At 59.5% G+C, this 16,456-nt stretch overlaps 1 protein-coding gene across 1 annotated transcript in view; it reads right to left on the bottom strand.

Annotated features, from left to right (window-relative positions):
* Positions 1-16,456, bottom strand: part of CSPG4 (chondroitin sulfate proteoglycan 4) — a 40,199-nt gene that overhangs the window by 5,208 nt on the left and 18,535 nt on the right. Inside the window, exons 7-13 of the mRNA XM_049613913.1 lie at positions 10,865-11,028; positions 5,909-9,451; positions 4,074-4,556; positions 3,536-3,712; positions 1,687-1,885; positions 1,472-1,606; positions 1,178-1,344 (exon numbers count right to left, since the gene is read on the bottom strand). Of these exons, the coding sequence (XP_049469870.1) occupies positions 1,178-1,344; positions 1,472-1,606; positions 1,687-1,885; positions 3,536-3,712; positions 4,074-4,556; positions 5,909-9,451; positions 10,865-11,028 (4,868 nt within the window). The remainder of the gene's footprint in view (positions 1-1,177; positions 1,345-1,471; positions 1,607-1,686; positions 1,886-3,535; positions 3,713-4,073; positions 4,557-5,908; positions 9,452-10,864; positions 11,029-16,456) is intronic.

Genomic DNA, 16,456 nt, shown 5'->3' on the forward strand with positions numbered 1-16,456 from the left:
CCCCAGCTCAGAGTATTGTGGGACAGTGTGCCGTCAAGACTACCCAGCCCTGTCCTGCCCCCTGCCCCAAAGTCGGGACAGCATCTCTGCTAGGAAGCTTCTTCCCAGCTTCTCTGGGTGGTACTGCTGCCCGGCCCCCTGGTGGCCATTCACTTCCATCCCGCATATTGCTGGGGTGTGGGGAAAGCACTGTGGGTGGGGGAGGGACCCTGAAGGCCTTGTCCTGTTCCCTCCCCCTTCGTAGGCATCGGATGACAGAGGCTCCCAGGGGCTCAGGGTGCACAGCTTCTACAGCCACCAGCCTGCTGAGTATCTTATACGGTGGGAAGGGGACCTGGGCAGAAGCTAGGGCTTCATGAGAACCAAAAACTTGGGGGGATGTTGACATGAGAGACCTTTTGCCATCTTCCCTTGTTAAAGACACCTCCTTCCCTGATGTCTGAAAGATCCTCACCTGCTGTGCCTTTGGAGCAAGCTGAGGCTGCCAGCACACAGGGCACCTCCCCCACGTAGAAGGGATATTAATTTAAGTGATGGCTGCTGGCCCCACCAGCACATTTAGCACAGAGAGTTCTGTGCTCCCAGCAACTAGCAGTGTCCCTCTTCATATGGCTGAGCGTTCTAGTTTTTACCTGGTGGCCGCTGGTGTGCTCTGGGACAGCTATGCCCTGAAGTGAGATGGCAGCATCATGTCCACTCAAGCTCCTCAGCTGCCTTGTGTCCACTCATTGGCTCCCAGGATCCACTCTGCTTCTTGCTGGCTCCTGACCTGAGCTCCAGGCTTGCACCTCTGCTCACAAGCCCAACAGCTGCCTTCATCTTGAACTCCACCCCCCCGAACCAAGCACTGCCCCTCACTAGCCACTGGGGTAAGCTAGTGTCCCCAGCTCAAAGCACCCTTTCTAGCTCCTAAGGTCCAACTGCAGCTTCCTCCTGGAAGCCATGCCCCAGGACCTTATCCCTGTTCTGGGCTCCTGTAGCCCTGACCTCTTGCATCCTTCTGTCTCCCAGACCGGTGGCTCTGGGAGGGCAAGGCACGCACAGCCTGGCCTGTGGTGGGGCCGGCGAGCGTCTGCTGCTAACGATGTGGGAGCGGTGCCCCCGTGTCCACCGGCAGAGTGGGCCACCCGAGGCTGAATGGAGTCTAAGTGGTGGCTGTAGAGAGCTGGGCCCTTACCTCAGCCTGAGTGAAGTTCACCAGGGCCTCCCCAGAGCCGCCCTGCCGGGCGTGGAACAGCCGGCCCAGCCTGGGGCCCTGCACCACGCGGTAGAGCAGGTGGTGGGGGTCCGTGCCTGCACTGGAGCTGGCTCTCAGGCTCTGGCTGCTCAGCGGCTGGACCGACCCTGTGAGAGGGATAAGGGGCCTGTTGGCTTTTGACCAGGAGCCAGGGCGAGGCCTGCGACTGCTGGGAGGCAGCGTGACCCTGGGGTGTCACCCGGCCTACAGGCATGCCTATGCTCACAGACTCACCTGGGCACACGGTCAGCGTCCGGCTGCCCTCTAGCGAGAGGAGCAGCTGCTTCTGGGCCGTCACGCGGAAGAAGTGTCCGGGGGAAGCGTGCTCACCATCGGAGAGGCTGAAGTGGAAGCCTCCATCCAGGGCTCCTGAGGACGGGGGTGAAGTTGGGTCTTGCTGGCCCATGGTGGCTCCCCATTCTCGGGGCGTCCCACCTCTCAGTACTCACCTCTATGTGAGAACAGCACCAGCCCTCCATCTAGCTGGGCCTGTGTGAAGCTGTGGACCTCGGTGCCCGGTGCCGCCCGCAGCACTACCTGCCCATTGCTGGGCTGCTCGATGGTGTAGACCAGGTCCTCCGGTCCTGAGTCGCTGTCTGTGGCCCTGAGGGCCTCCGGAGGGAAGGGCACAGTGGCCCCCTCCCACATCTGGGGACACACGCCTGTGAAGGTTCTATCCCCACCAAGCTCTCCCACCTTGTTCCTCCCTGGCCCTGAGGCCGTCATCATCGCACTGTGGCTCAGGCCCTCAGCTGTCATGGAGGCCCGTGCCATTCTGGGCACCCCCCTCACAAAGGGCCCTCCACCCCATTCACCTTTCCCTCTCATCCCAGGGCACAGGCTCCCTTCTCACTGTCTGCCCTAATATTGCCTTGTCCTTCAAGGCCAGCTCATGTCTCCCTCCCTCAGGAAGCCCCACCTCTTACCCTCACCAGGTTCTCCCTTCAGAGACCCCCAACCCTGACTGACTGCACTGCTTTATCTGGTTCTCACTGGCAGGGCAGAGGTCTCCCTTTAGACCCTCCATAGTGAGTCTGGGCATGGGCTGGGCACACTATGGAATGGTGAGTTTTGCCACCCCAGGTTGCTTATAAGTGGGCTCCCCTTGCAGGTGAAGCAGGGTCTGGGAGGCACAGGGCTGGAGAGGCTGATGTCCTCTCCTGTTGGGTCCTGTCCCATGCCACCGAAGCAGCACTGGGATGAGGGCTCAGGTGTTTCCAGTGCAGTCACAAACCCCAACCAGGTGAATGAGGGGTTGTGGGCAGCCCCTCCCCATGCTCAGGGAAGGGAGCCCCCCTCAGGCTGCCAGCAGGGCAGGATCCCATTTCTGGGATCCCATTTCTGGGATCCTGTTACACAACCCCAGCTGGGTCAGCGACTTGGGCAGTGTTGGGGAGGGGGTTCCCCTACCTGGAAAGCTGAGCCCTCTGGGATTCCGGGGCACCTTCTTCCAGCCCCAGGCTAACCCCCCCCAGGCAGAGCTCTGAAGGGGGACCACGGTGTTTGCAGGCGGGGCTTTGGCACTGGGCTCCTGGCACAAACACGGTGGACAGCACCACCTGGTGGCCAAGATGCCACACAGTGCCACCTGCCAGTGGTTCCAGAGTAGCCCTCTCCCCACATTGGACCACTCCCCACAGGTACATCCTCTGCCATCAAAGATGTCCAGTGCCTCATGTCACAGATGGCCCAAGTCAGGTGAATCCTTCCATGACTTTTGTTGACCCTAGAAGCCAGCATCAAGGCCCTGCCCATCCACTATCTTATATGATCTTGGTCAAGCCATACCCTTTCTGTTCCGCTAGTAACTACTTCCGTGACCAAGGAGAAATTCTGTGACCTGGCTGGGCCTTAGCTTTGACCTCTGCTGAATGAGGGCACCACTGTTCTGCAACGATGTAAAGATCAGGGGCTTGAAAAGCCAAGCTGGGACCTTCACTTGGTGTGGGCCAAAGTAGGGACCCTAACCACTCTCCGCCTGGAGTCTACTCTTAAGGGCCTGAAAGGACTTTCTTCAGGAGTTCTGGTCCTGAGCCATAGAAAGAGCCTCCTGTTGACAGTGAATCCAGGGAACAGCAAGGCCATTCACAAGGCTGCCTACTGCACTTATAAGTGTTCAATAAAATTCTCATACCTGTGTTCTATTTTCAGTGCAATAGCCCTTCTCTCTTCCCAACTAGTGAGGCATGTGGCATGGTGCCCATTTTAGAAAAGGAAACGGGCTTGGAGAGGGGAAGCTGTGGGCTGGGCCTCTCTCTTTGGGAGGGGAGGTAGGAGGTGATCCCCGGCGGCTCTCACCTTCAGGCCTGTGTTTGTGGTGAGGATGGGGGGTTGGTCATTGACGGGCAGGATGGTGATGGTGAAGGCCACCGGATGGCTCTGGCGGTCCATCTCTGAGGCATTAGCCACTAGGACAAAGCTATCTGTCAGCGTCTCACTCCCATCGTGCACATAGCGGATCAGCTGCTGTTCCACCTGCGGGCAGGCGCAAGGCTGAAGGTCAGGCCCCAGCAGGCCTGAGACCAGAGAGAGTCTCAGGCCCAGCACCCTTCATGCTCTGCCTTTGGGTATGGGAGGAGGCTGACTCCCGCAGAGCTCCAGTTTCTGCAGGTGGAAATGGGGACAACCATTTCTCCCAGAGTGAAGGAAATGGGACAGTGGTTTCTATATGCCCAGAGACGAAGGAGTGACATAAGTCATCTGAAGCAGAGGTGCTCCATAAATGTGAACATCCTGCCTCCTCTCTGCGAACACCCCAGACTGGGAGTTGCTGTGGCTTCCCCCACTCTGCACCCAGAGCGGGGCTGTACCCCCAGGGCCTCCCTAATAGCTGTACCTCTTTCCAGGAGAAAGCGCCGAGGGTCCCCTCTTGAGGACCTTCCTCTCTCCGCAGGGCCCCATGCTGGGGTGGCTCTAGCACCTGCAAGTCAAGGCCTGGCAGTGTGGGAAAGTAAGGCCCCGTGACGCAGAGCAGTGGAGGGGCCAGCGTGCGGCTGCCGCCCTCGGGGATGCTGAAGTTCTGTGTCTCCAGTGGGATGGCAGCAGGCAGCACCTCCAGTTCTACACGGACACCCTCAAGGGGAGCGCCCACGCCTGAGGTCACATCCAGGGAGAAGGCATCGCTCCAGGCCTCGGGGCGGGAGTGCAGGTATAGGACCCTGCCCGCGTCCACTGCCTCCTGGGAGAAGCTCTGCACTGGGTCCAAGCTGGGTGGCTCAGCCACGGAGGCGCCGTGGGACAGCATCATCAGGTAGCCAGCGCGCGGCGGGGTCTTCACTGAGAACACGATGTCCGCCGGTGGCACTGCCTCCTGGGCTGCCTGGTTAACAGAGGGTCAGAGGAGCCATCAGGGGTCACAGAGGGAGGCTGTTGTGGTCCCTAAGCGGCCAGAACAGGCTCAGTCTCCATGTCTCCCTAATTCCCCCAGGTAGTGGCCCAGACACCACTGCTTACTCAGACACGCACTCAGGTTCACACACACGACACCCAGAGGTGCAGCTGGTTAGAGGGGCTGCACCTTTCACCACCCCACACCCCCAGTCACGTGATCACACAGCCCCCGAGACCCACACTCCCTGAGCGATGTGCACAATCACACAGCCCAGATTCAGTGACACAGACATACAATATCACTACACAGATAGGTACATCTCACAAGTAATGCACGTAACACACATGCACACACATACACAGAGGCTGTCCCTGCCCCTGCCATCACCACTACTCACCACCAGAGGGCGCTCCATCCTTCAGAGAGGCACAGTCACCACAAACTACGTGCCTCGCGGAGCTTAAGACCCGGGTCCAGCCCCATGGCCACTGGGTGCTCCCTCACCTGATGGTCCAGCAACAAAAGGACACACTTCTCCCAAATTCACATTCCTGCTTCTGTGCCTTTTCCTGGAATACTGTCTGTATTCTAGAATTCTGTTCCCTCTGCCTGGAATACTGTCTCCTCATTCCCTATTAAAACCCCAGACTCTTCAAAGCCCGGCTCAGATGCTGCCTCCTTCATGGCAAAGCCTTTCTGATGCCAGACATGTTTAGTCAAAGTCACCCCCAAAACCCAGACAGCCAGAACCACAAGGGGCTCAGAAATTGGCAGTGTATCTGAAATTGGCAGTGTACCAGAGAGGGCAAGGACTGGCTTGAGGTCACACAGCAAGTTGGCAGGTCTGCTAGATGGCCTGTGGTTGCTCTGTGAGGTTCTTGGATGGTGAGCAGCTCTCTCCAGATCCTCAGGCCTGGTTTGGGGTCTTGGAAAAGAGCTGAGGATTCAGGAGCCTGGAGGTCAAACGAGTCTGTCTCCAAGGCCTACAGTCCTCTAAGTCTGTACCCATGAAAACCCTTCAGGGAACTTACTATTAGAATACAGACTCTCAGGCTCCACTTCAGAGATTCCATGGGTTGGGGGGCCAGGAATCTGCATGGTTAGCCACAGCATGTACACGTGTACACGTGACATGTGGAGGCCCGCACAACTCACAGGCAGACACACAAACTCTCCTAGAAACTCTCAGGCATACAACATGCACGAGTACAGCCGCACACCCAAGGTGTGGACATACACCCGACCCAGGAGTCACCATGGGCACATCCCCAAACATCCGAGCACACAGGGCATGAAGGCTGGATGGAAGGGCCCCCCTTCTCTGGCCCCCGGTCCCTTACCTCCAGCTGATCCTTTCTGATCTCAGCCGCCTCCCCCTGGAAGACGTAGATCTTCTTGTGCCGGACCAGATGCAGCGGGGCCAGTGGCCCCTCTAGGGCAATGGTCACTTGCAGGGTGGCATCTGTGTGCACAGGCCCTGCCTCCACAGAGAAGGCCAGGGTGTCTCGAGGGCTAAGGCTGCCGTTGTGGCTGTAGAGAATGGCCCCGTCCAGCAGGTCCTGCTGGGAGAAGACTGTGGCTGGCTGGCCGGCCCGGAGCAGCTGCCCCCAGTGCGGGCCAGCCGTGACGCGGTAGCGGACCTCATCCCCACTGCGGATGTCTAGGTTGGTGTCCAGGTGGAGCACAGCTGTGTCAATGGTGCCCTGGCCTCCCTGAGGGACCACGAGGCTGGAGCCATTGGCCACATGGAGGTAGGGCTCCGAGGCCTGCACTTCGAGCAGCGCGGTGGCCTGGTGCTGCCCGTCTGACACCTGCAGCTGAATCCAGCCGCGGTCGGCCCCCGAGTGCACAAACAGGACTCGCCTCTTCCTGAGGTCCTCCTGGGTGAAGCGGTAGATGGGCCGCGTGGGCTCATCCACAGCCACAATACTGCCGAAGAGAAGGTCCTTGCGGGTCAGTACCAGCTGAGTGTCGGCAAAGCCAGAGTCAGCATCACTGAAGGCCACGTCGTCTGTTGTCAGCAGCCGCCGCCCACCCCTGGCCACGTGGAAGACGCGGCTGATGGTCTGCACGGGAGCGTGGTCGTTTACAGGCTGGATGGCCACGCGGAAGACGCCCCGTACCTCCTCCCAGGCCATGCCACCACTGCCCTCGCTCTGGCGGGTAGCCACAAATGGGATGTCATCTTCTGTGGTCTCAGAGTTGTCATGCTGGTAAACCAGCCGGCCCTGCAGCAGGTCCTCGTTGGTGAAGGATGTCACCGTGGCAGCCCGGTCCTGTGCCCCCCTCCAAACTAACCTCCCATGGCGGGGCCGCTCCATGACCTCATAGAGGTAGCTGGCACTGTTGAGACTCTTGACGAAGAGGTGGTCAGCAGAGAGGATACCCTCGCCACCCTCGGGCACCGAGAGGAGGATGTTGGTGAGGACGGGGGCGTCCGGGTCACCACCAATGTGGATGGGGAAGGTATAGAGTGGGGAGAAGTGTGGCGGAGCTATGACACGGAAACGGAAGATGTCCTCGACTGCCTCCGAGGCACGTGCCGTGGCCCCGTAGGTCACCCGACCGGCCTGCAGGTCGTTCTGGGTGAAGCTCTGGCCATCTGACAGCCGTGTGCCCTGTAGCCGAAGATTACCCTTCCTGGGGGCCTGAACCACCTCATAGTGGAAGGTGGTGGGGCTTGGGCCTGCCTCCTCCTCCTCCAGGGTGGCTTCCAGGTGGGCTGTGGTGAGCGCCTCCTGCTGGGTGTTCTGAGTGTGCAGTGGTTCCAGCCGCAGCAGCCACACTGTGGCTCTCTGGATGGTCACTGGGAAGGACAGATTGCTCAGGATCTCCTGCCCCACCTGTACCTCCAGGGCCAGGTTCTCCACAGAGTCCTCCGTGTGATGCTGTGGGTCGGTGCTCAGGTATCTCACGCGGCCCTGCTCCACGTCCCGCTGGTGGAATGCCTGCGTGGCTCGCCACTCAGCACCCTCGGCCCCACCTGCCCCCTGCTTCTGCAGCTCCCCGAACCGCGGGGCCTCGGTGACTCGGAACAGCACGCTCACATCCTGCCCCACAGCGTTGGTCTCCACCGACAGGTTGGCGGGCAAGACAGGTGCGGCGGAGCCCTGGGCCAGGTGCAGCCCGGTGTTGTGGCGGATCTGAATGGTGGGCCGGACGGCCACCACCTTCAGGGTGGCGGGAGGGCTGGCCTGCAGCCCATCGCTGACCCGGAACATCAGGTCCTGGGCGGGCCCACCACGGTGGACATAGACTAGGCTGCCCGCCTCCAGCTCCCGGCAGGAGAACTCGGTGGCTGGCTCCCCAGGCTGGTCTCGGCGCTCCACGGGGAGGCCGGCGGGGCTGCCAAGGAGCTGGAAGGTGAGGCCCTCGCAGGAAGAGTCTGGGTCGTAGGCCTGGAAAACCTCTGGCCCCAGCGGCTTCTGTGTGTGTTCCAGGATCACCATGAGGCTGCCGTGTGGGAAGATGACGCGGGGTGGGTCGTTGACAGGGTTTATCTGGACTGGCAGGATGTAAGTTTGGCCCCTCCGGAGGCAGGAGGGCACGGGCCCCCGAGCAGTCACTGACACCTCCAGCACCAGCTGGTCGGAGGTGTCCTCAGAGCCATCATGGACGAAGCGGGCCTTGCGGTTCACCACGTCCAGGAGGGTGAACATTTTCCGTGCCTGGGCACCGGGGATGTCCAGCTCCAACTCCCCGTGGCGTGCCCCGCGGCTCACGCTGAACAGCACCTGGGATTTGCGCAGCTCGGCCTCGCTCAGGTCCAGCGTGGGCTGCACGTGCCGCCACTCAAGCCAGGCTGTGCCACCCTCGGCCACCACCAGCGGGCTGATGGTCAGCAGTTGGGTAAAGTTGGCAAAGACGGGAGGCAGCCCCGCTTCAGGCACGCAGGGCTCGGGCAGCTCCACGGCTGGCCAAGCCTCAGGTGCCAGGGTGGAGAAAGCTTCGTACGGGCCGTAGGTGTCGTCCTCGTATTCGTCTTCCTCCAGCCGGCAGCCGGCTGCCATGCTGCGGGTCAGCAAGGCCTCCCGGAGCCCGTGCCTCTGGCCATTGATGCTGAGGTCCTCCATGCAGCCCAGTAGGGAGACATTGACAGCCCCCGGCGCCAGGCCCAGGCGATGTTCCTGGAGGTGGCGAGAGGCCTCTGTGTCCAGCCCCCCAAGGAGGAGACTGCCACGTGGGTCCAGGTAGCTGAGGACCCCACGGTTGGAAGTGCGTGTGGGGTACTGGTCCACGGAGATTTCCAGCTGGTGAGCATCCACGTGGACGCTGACCTCATGGGGTTGCCCGTCGGCCACAGGCACGCTGTTGTGGAGCAATACAGTGCCCTGGCCCTTCTCGACCACAGCCCGCAGGTGGCCCTCAAATATGTCCACGTAGATGAAATCCCCGTGCCGGCCCCCCGCCTGGAAGGCCAGGGGCGCCCGGTGGCTCCGAGTGGTGAGTGTAAACTCCAGGGTGCCTTCATCCCGAGTGCTCCAGGCAGGGAAGGCAGCCAGTGAGTGGGGCCCAGAGAAGCCCAGAGCCACACTGTCATCGGCAGAAAACTCTTCAGCACAGCCCTCAGGCACGTCTGGCGTTAGTGGTCGCAGGAGGTCGCGGCCATTGAGGGTGGCAGCATGGAGGCAGCCCCTCAGGGACCGACTGGTTCCCCTCACGTAGGGCAGGCCAAGGCTTCCAGTGCCCCCCAGGAAGAGCCCATAGGGGACCTCTAGGGGAGCTCCCGGGACTGGGGCTGAGGCATTCAGGAGCCCATCGACTGACAACAGGGCCTTGCTGTCGGAAATAGTCAGCTGCACGGTGTGGAGGATGGAGTCGCTCAGCAGAGTCCCAGCTGAGGTCTGCAGCTTCAGTTCCTCCTGGCCCAGGGTGAGTCTGACCTGAGGAGAGAGGGAGGAATGCAGTGGGGATCCATCCGCTTTTACTGTAAGCACACAGTTGGTCTGCCACATTGGAGTCCCCAGAGCAGAGGGCCTGGGACAAGAGCTTCTCATGCCACCCCGTCCCCTTCCTGCCACCCCTTTACTCATCCCCCAAACGCTCACCAAAGTGATCTCTGTGCTGGGTCTGGATGGGCTCTGGGGCCCCTGATGTGAATCAGGGAATGACACGTAGCAAGATGCTTCCCTAGAGATTCAGCCTCTATTTTTAATTCTCTCCCACTTTTCTCTGAGTGAGAGCCATCAGAAAAACCACCCTGGCATCCAGAAGATTCACCCGTGGAAAAATGGGCACGTGGGAATTCCCTGGACACCTTGGGGTCACTGGGTCACTGTTCAGGGATGGGGGCCCAATCAGAAGCTCTCTGTTTTGAAGGTTAAGTGAACAAAAGCTCCTTGACCTGAGGTGAGGGATCCTTGGGGAGAGAAGAACATGGTTCTGTCTCTGTGACTTTGGCACCAGAACTGACTCAGGTGTGGTGTTCCCACAACCAGATGCTAGAATGGGTGGTGGCAGAGTGTGGGAACTGAAAGAGCAGAGAACTAAGAACTGTGGCCTTGGGAGTCCAAGTACGGAGCACCTCCACGGGGCTGTGGCATCACCGTACCCGGCAGAAGGGAAGAGCATCAGTGCCAGGCTGTACCAGGCCTTTGTTCAACAGTGACACCTTGTGGCAGTGAGAAGCAATGGCAGCAGCAGATGGATGACCACCCATAGTCCTCTCCCTGCTGGGGTGTGGAAACAGATGGCTTTCCCAAATCTGGACTAAGGCCTCAGGTTCTCAAACTCCTCACGGCTGGGGGGAGCCTCAAGACAGAGCCAGAAGACTCCTTGCTAATAAAGCTGGGGGTGACTTGTAGGATGAAATGGAAAAATGGAGATGCTTTGGTAGGCTGGTTGTTACCATGGTGGACAGACAACGGAGCTGCAGGGTGACTGGTGCTCGGGCAGAGGGATTTGCAGGGGTTGCTGGGAGCCCAGGAGAGGGTACCCAGCCCAGGTGAGCACCTCCTGGAAGAAGCGATGTCCACACTCAAGGCGGGGCTGGGGTGAGGCAGGGCCCAGGCAGAGGGAGTGGAATGAGCGGGGGCCTGGCAGTGAGAGACCACTTGGGGGCTGGAATGCAGGTGGGTGGTGTGGTAAAGTACAAGCCGGGTCGGGGGTCGTGGGGGGAAGTGTGGGTGGAGGGCTGCAGGGCACAGCCCGTCTGTGTGGGAGTCCCCCGTTTGGAGCTGCCATTGCACAGTGGAGACCTAGAGACCCCAAGGTGAAAGTGACTCACACCAGGTCACCCAACTGGCTGGGGGCCATTCAAAGCTGGAGGAGGAGGCCAGCAGGGAGATGTCACTGACCTGCAGGCGTCCGGAGTGGAGTTGCAGCAGGAGGTGGTCAGCCTGGCCCGCTGCCAGGAGAAGCAAGGCTTCGGACTGGGACGTGGAGAACTGCAGCTGGAGGTCTATGTCGGTCAAAGCTGTGGCCACGGGCACCTCCAGGTGGTTCTCACCAAAGAAGGAGGCTGGGAGAGAGGGAGCTGGGGTCAAAGTTCAGACTCTTGCCTGGAGGAGGAGAGGTACTGCAGAGAACACAGGTGGGCTGGGCTGCAGGGAGGGGGTTTCATGCTGGTGAGGCCGCACAGTTCTCCTGTGTGGCACTGCCTTGTCACCTGCCTGGTCCTGGCGCCAGAAGGCACCGCTTCACCTGTGTCCAGCCCAGACTTGGCTCCACAGGAAGCCAGACCCAGCCATTCCAAGCAACTCAGGTCTCCTCCTCAAAGGTTCCTGGAGCCAGGGGCCTCTGCCAGCTCTGACTCTTATCTCCTGGGTCCTAGAAGATTCTCCATTCTGGGTCTAGTCCCTCTTGGGCCTAAAGGGAAACCATCCCTCACTGTGTCACCTGGCCTGGTGGTCACAGCCCCCAGAAATGGAGTTCCAGGAGAACCGTTCCTACCTCAAACTGATCCCTGCTCAAATTCTTTCTACGACATGCCCCATGCTTTGGCTCTTGGGCAACACTCTCCACGCCATGACCTACCTCTGTGGGTGGGCTGGGGCCACGGCTGGGGCCTGGTGGTGGTACCCACCATCTCCGCTTCTCTCTTGGACCGTGCTCCCAGCTGTCTTTGGGGGCGGGGGTGGCAGCTCATCAGCTTGAGTCCAGCAAGGAGCAAAGGCTCTGAGGCCAGATGGAGACCATGTGCATTGCTGGACCCCAAATGGGCCAGAACTTCCTACATCACCCCATATTGCTTCCTGCTGAAGAGCTATTGATAGTCCCTGGTGAGTGGTCAGATCCGGCCCTATTGTTTCCACCACGGCTGGGGAACAACAGCTGACTTCTCCAAGCCTGGGTCTGTCTGAAGACAAGGCCTGGGAGGGGCCGAAGGTTTGGAGAGTGGGCCAGAGGGCCTCTCAGGTCCACATGGCCTAAGCAGGCCATATCTGGGGTTTCCCAAGGTCAGTGGTCACTGTGCAGGGCCCCTTTTGTCCCGCACCGGGATACCTCCTCTTTTTAAGCTGCCGCCTCCTCCAAACAGCTTCTCCAAATTAGCCTCCCTTGACCTCCAACCAGCTGCAACAATTTCTGGTTTATTCCTTTTGCAGAGATTAGGGCCAAATATAACTTTGACTCTGTCCCCAGATGTCCAGGGCTAGGGAAGGGAGGGGAGACGGGAATGGGTTAAAAAGGTGACTCATCTCTGTTGGGCTTCTCTTAAACCCCGTGTGAGTGAGTAAAGGCTGATGGCCTTGATAGGGACGATCTGGCACCAGCCCACACACGTGCCCCTGGCCAGCCTGAGCCAGCTGACATGGGCCTGAGGATGTGGCATAGGCCACTGGAGGAGTCCAGACAGATGTTCAAGAACGATAATGCTCTTCCTCTTAGGCTGAGTCGAAACCCCTTGAGTTCACTCCTCTTGCCAGAACTTGCTGGCAATGCCAGAACCTCATCTGAGGGGCTAAAGGTATCAGATGAGAACCACCAAACCCAGCAGACCCAGCAGAGCTTGGTGCCAGTGAGGGGCAGACCAGAGAACAGACAGGGGGCAGGCACCTGCAGGGGCGCCGTATCTGCAAGGGCGTTCCTTGATTCTTGAGACCAAAATGCAGCTCACTAAACTGAGGGCAGTCGAAAGGAAGGTCGGGGGCAAGTGGCCGCCGCAGGATGGATCCGTCACTCTGGCAGCCTGGAGCTCATAGCAGCTGGCAAGAGCTGACTTAAATTTTCAGGATTTTTGCAAGCCAGGTGATGTTGCCCGGTGGGAACATTTATACAATGGAAAGAAGCAAACGCTACAAATCAGGGTTCTCTCTCCCAGAAAGCTAAACATTCACCTGTTTGCCATGCAAGGGGAAGGGGTCCGTCTCCCTCTCCTGAGTGGGCGTGAGCTCACACACCCATCCGCATTCCCTCTTATTAAGGGTGGATGCGCGACACGGTCACGGTCAGGGCCTACACCAGGCAGGAAGTGAAGTAGATGGCTGGCTCTAACCATTGAACCACCTGCCTCCAGCCCCCTCCCAGAAGGGGAGTGCGGCAGCCTGTTTGGCCTGGTTTTTCAGGCCAGAGTGGGAGGGTGGCAGGAAGTAGAGGTACTTTCCAGAGAGCTGGGGTCTGAATGAGCCTATTGAGGGGCTGGGCCCTGCTGTTTCCTGTGGGGCTGGGCAGGGAAGCGCTCACACAAGCTGCCTTGTGCTGCTGGAAGTGCACAGGCCAGGCAGCCCCCTCGCCCCAACAGAGGCCTCTGAGGTCTTGCTGGCCAGGGCTTTGGAAACTCTGACAGTGTCGTTCCCCCCACCTCCTGGTCTCCTTCTGCTGCCCCTTATCGTCTCTGATGGGCTGCATTTCCAAGAACCCAGAAACCCTGTTCTGGGAGACAGTTGGAGGGGGGCTGTGAATGAAGAAGAGACAGTGCAGGATAGAGAAGTGAGTTAGGAGTCAATCCCAGAGGGCTTCCTTGGGGAGGTGAAGGTGGTGTAGAGCAGGAGAGAGGGAGAGGAATGGGTGGTTTCAATGGGCAGCAAGGCCAAGGGAGAGACTGGCAGCAGGGATATACAGGCTCTGGGACAGTTGAAGACAGAGGAGTAGAGGGAAAAGTAGCAAGGGCCAGCCTATTCGGCCTGACTGCGGCCTCAGGGCAGTTGGGGGAGGAGAGAAGGTATCAGTGCTGCTTGGAGACTTGGCCTTGACTCTCCTGGGTCAAGAAGACCCATGATTCATCAAACACCAGTGCAGGCTTGTATCAGCTGTGTGGGCTTCCCCTGGGGCCAGGAGAAGGGGCTCAGTCTACCTCAATGTCACCATTTTGTAAAATGGGCACTCCTTCCCAGTCCCTCCTCCTGTCGTGGGGATTAGTCCCGAAGTTCCCTTTCTGGTCTGGGAGTCTGCTCTCAGATATGGGTAGGCAGAGGGTTAATGGTGTGGGCTGCCTGGGTGGTGCCAAGACTTTAGCATGGGTCGGTGTGTGGGGGGGGGAGGGTGCCCCAAGGGGAGGGTAAGTGGGAGGGGCAGAAAGAATGCCGCATGTCTGGGTTTCTCTACCTGAAAGACGGTAGGTAGGTGGGTGTCCAGGACTACATAGAGGTCTATTTTCGTGTGTGTTCCAGTGTGTGGGTGGCTGGGGGTGTGTTTTGGGTTTGCATAAGGCTGTGTGTTTGTGCATGTGTGCGCGTGTGGGCTGGGAGCTGCCAGGACAGAGCAGTGATTGTGCCCAGGCCCGTCCTGCCCCTCGGCGCCGCCCGCCGTGACTTGGCTGGGCCTGGCTCCATGAAAGGGGCCGTGTGCTCCTGGAGGGTTCCCGCCCCCCTGCCCGGCGCCCGTCCATCCCTCCCAGAGGTTTGCTGAAGGTGGAACATCCCACAGCTTCCCACCCTTCCTGCCCACGGACAGGGCGCTTCTGTCTGGGCCAAGGCAGAGTGGCTCCATCCCTCTTCCTGAGACGAGGGTTGGGGGCACAGAAAGAGCCTGTCTTTCCCCCCAAGCCCCTTCTCAGACAGGGAGGTGAAGCTTGGGCCAACGTCCCCCAGCAAGCCACCCTCTGCCAGGGCTCAGGTTGTGCCGGCATCTCCTGTCTCCCTGGGGGCACTCCTAGCGTGTTTATGAATGGGGACCTGAGTCCTGCCTCTGGGGACCCTAAGCATGAGGCTTACTTCCCTCATGATACTCTACTCTCATCTGTCAGCGGGCTCTTAGGACAAAGGGTCACCATGTGGGGAGTATCTCTGCCTATGAGGCTCCCACCGTGCTCTCCCAGGCTGGCCAGGGGCAGGGTCTCAAGCGGGGACCCCTTTTCCAGGCACTGGGGGTGGGGGTTGCTGCAGACCTTGATCCTTTTGAGTCTTCAAAACCCCTGGGGCTAGCCAGACTGTCTCTCCCTTTTTCTCTCCCTAATCTCCTCCGTCTCTGTCTTGGCCACTTAGCCACCTTGCTGCCTGTCTCTGCCTCTCCCTGTCTTTCTTTGCCGTTGGCTCTTTTTCCCCCTGCCTCGTGCCGGCTGTAACTGGGAGCACCACCCTTGCCCCAAGACAGTTTAGAGAGTGAGGCCTGCGGCCTCTTGCCTCCCCAGCCCTGCCCCCCACCCCCCAATCCTTGAGTGATGGCTTCCACAATGTCAAAGTTCTCTGCAGCTTTAGCATGCAGTAGGGTGCTTGGCTTTCTTTTTCCTGACAGACAAACGGAGGCTCCAGAGAAGCAGTTTGACAGAGAAGCAGAAAGCTGTCAGTTCTTGGCCCAGACACCTGTCTGAGCCCCGCCCATGCAGGCACCCCCCCACCCCACCCCACTCCCAGGCAAGCAGTCCCTGTGTGCCCTGCTCCCAACACATTCCTGGTCGCCTGGGGGCAGCCAGGCGGCCCTACAGCCAGCATGCGTCATGGGCAGCCTCAGCAGCATTCCTGATGTCTGCTGCCGCCTGACTTTATAAGGGAGGAAGTTTGGGAGTCAGAGCTGCTGGGCAGGATGGTCAGTGGGGCATGCCCAGGGCCCGGGGGCAAAGGGGGGCAGTGGGAGAGCTGGACGTGTGTATGTTGGGGAGGTATACCCAGTGGTACTGAGATGGAGCAGTAGGTGAGAGATGGTTGGGGAGGGAAGGGGGGGTCCATATTCATTCATTCATTCATTCATTCATTCATTCTCAAATACAGCGATGCAGCCATGGAAAAGAAGAACCAATCTGGGGGAGACAGAAGGCATGAGAAAGATTTTAAAATCTTCTCCACAAAAACTGAACTCAGGGGTCCAGGCAGGCTTAAAGAAGGAGATGAAGGAGGAGAAACCAAGAGAGACACAGAAGGCTGGATGTCGGAGCAAGCCTGAGGCTGTGGATAGGAGTGAGGAGAGTGAGGCAGGGGCGCTGCCAGCCAGCTGGGGAGGGGGAGGGGTCCTGCTGTCCGGCGAAGCCAGACTTCTTCACCGTAGCTCCTTGGGGTTTGGCACCAGGTATGCAGATCCTGTTCCAGATCCACATCCTAGGCAGACAGGGGTGAGGCTGGGAGAATCCTTCTGAGAAGTCAGAGGGGGGCTGTGGGGGAGTGCCCTAGGAGGGCCAAGGCAGGGATGAAGGGCTCTCTGTCTCCCCTATGGGTGTAATGTGGGTGGCCCTGTGTGAGAGTAAAGATGGGCCAGGTGCCCTGCCCCAGGAGCTGGGCCCACCCTGAGGTCACCCAGGTCCCGCAGAACTCAGGCCAGATCCCCTCCCCTTGTGCCTCCAAGGGATGTGCTTTTTCTTTACCAGCTTTCTGTCCCCAAGCCAGGGCACTTCTGAGGAGGCTAGGAAGGATGGAGACTTATTTAGAACCAGAGCTACAGACCCCGGGGCCAGTGGCGCTGAAGATCCCTGCACTGCCCCCTTCCATTTCAGAGCTGGGAAAGCAATGCCGTGTGCTGATACTCAGTCCCCTAGAGCATCCAAGACCTGTGCATGGTCACAGTGGGTGGCACATAGCCAC

This window comes from Panthera uncia (assembly GCF_023721935.1).
Source record: "Panthera uncia isolate 11264 chromosome B3 unlocalized genomic scaffold, Puncia_PCG_1.0 HiC_scaffold_1, whole genome shotgun sequence".
Classification (NCBI taxonomy): Eukaryota; Metazoa; Chordata; class Mammalia; order Carnivora; family Felidae; genus Panthera; species Panthera uncia.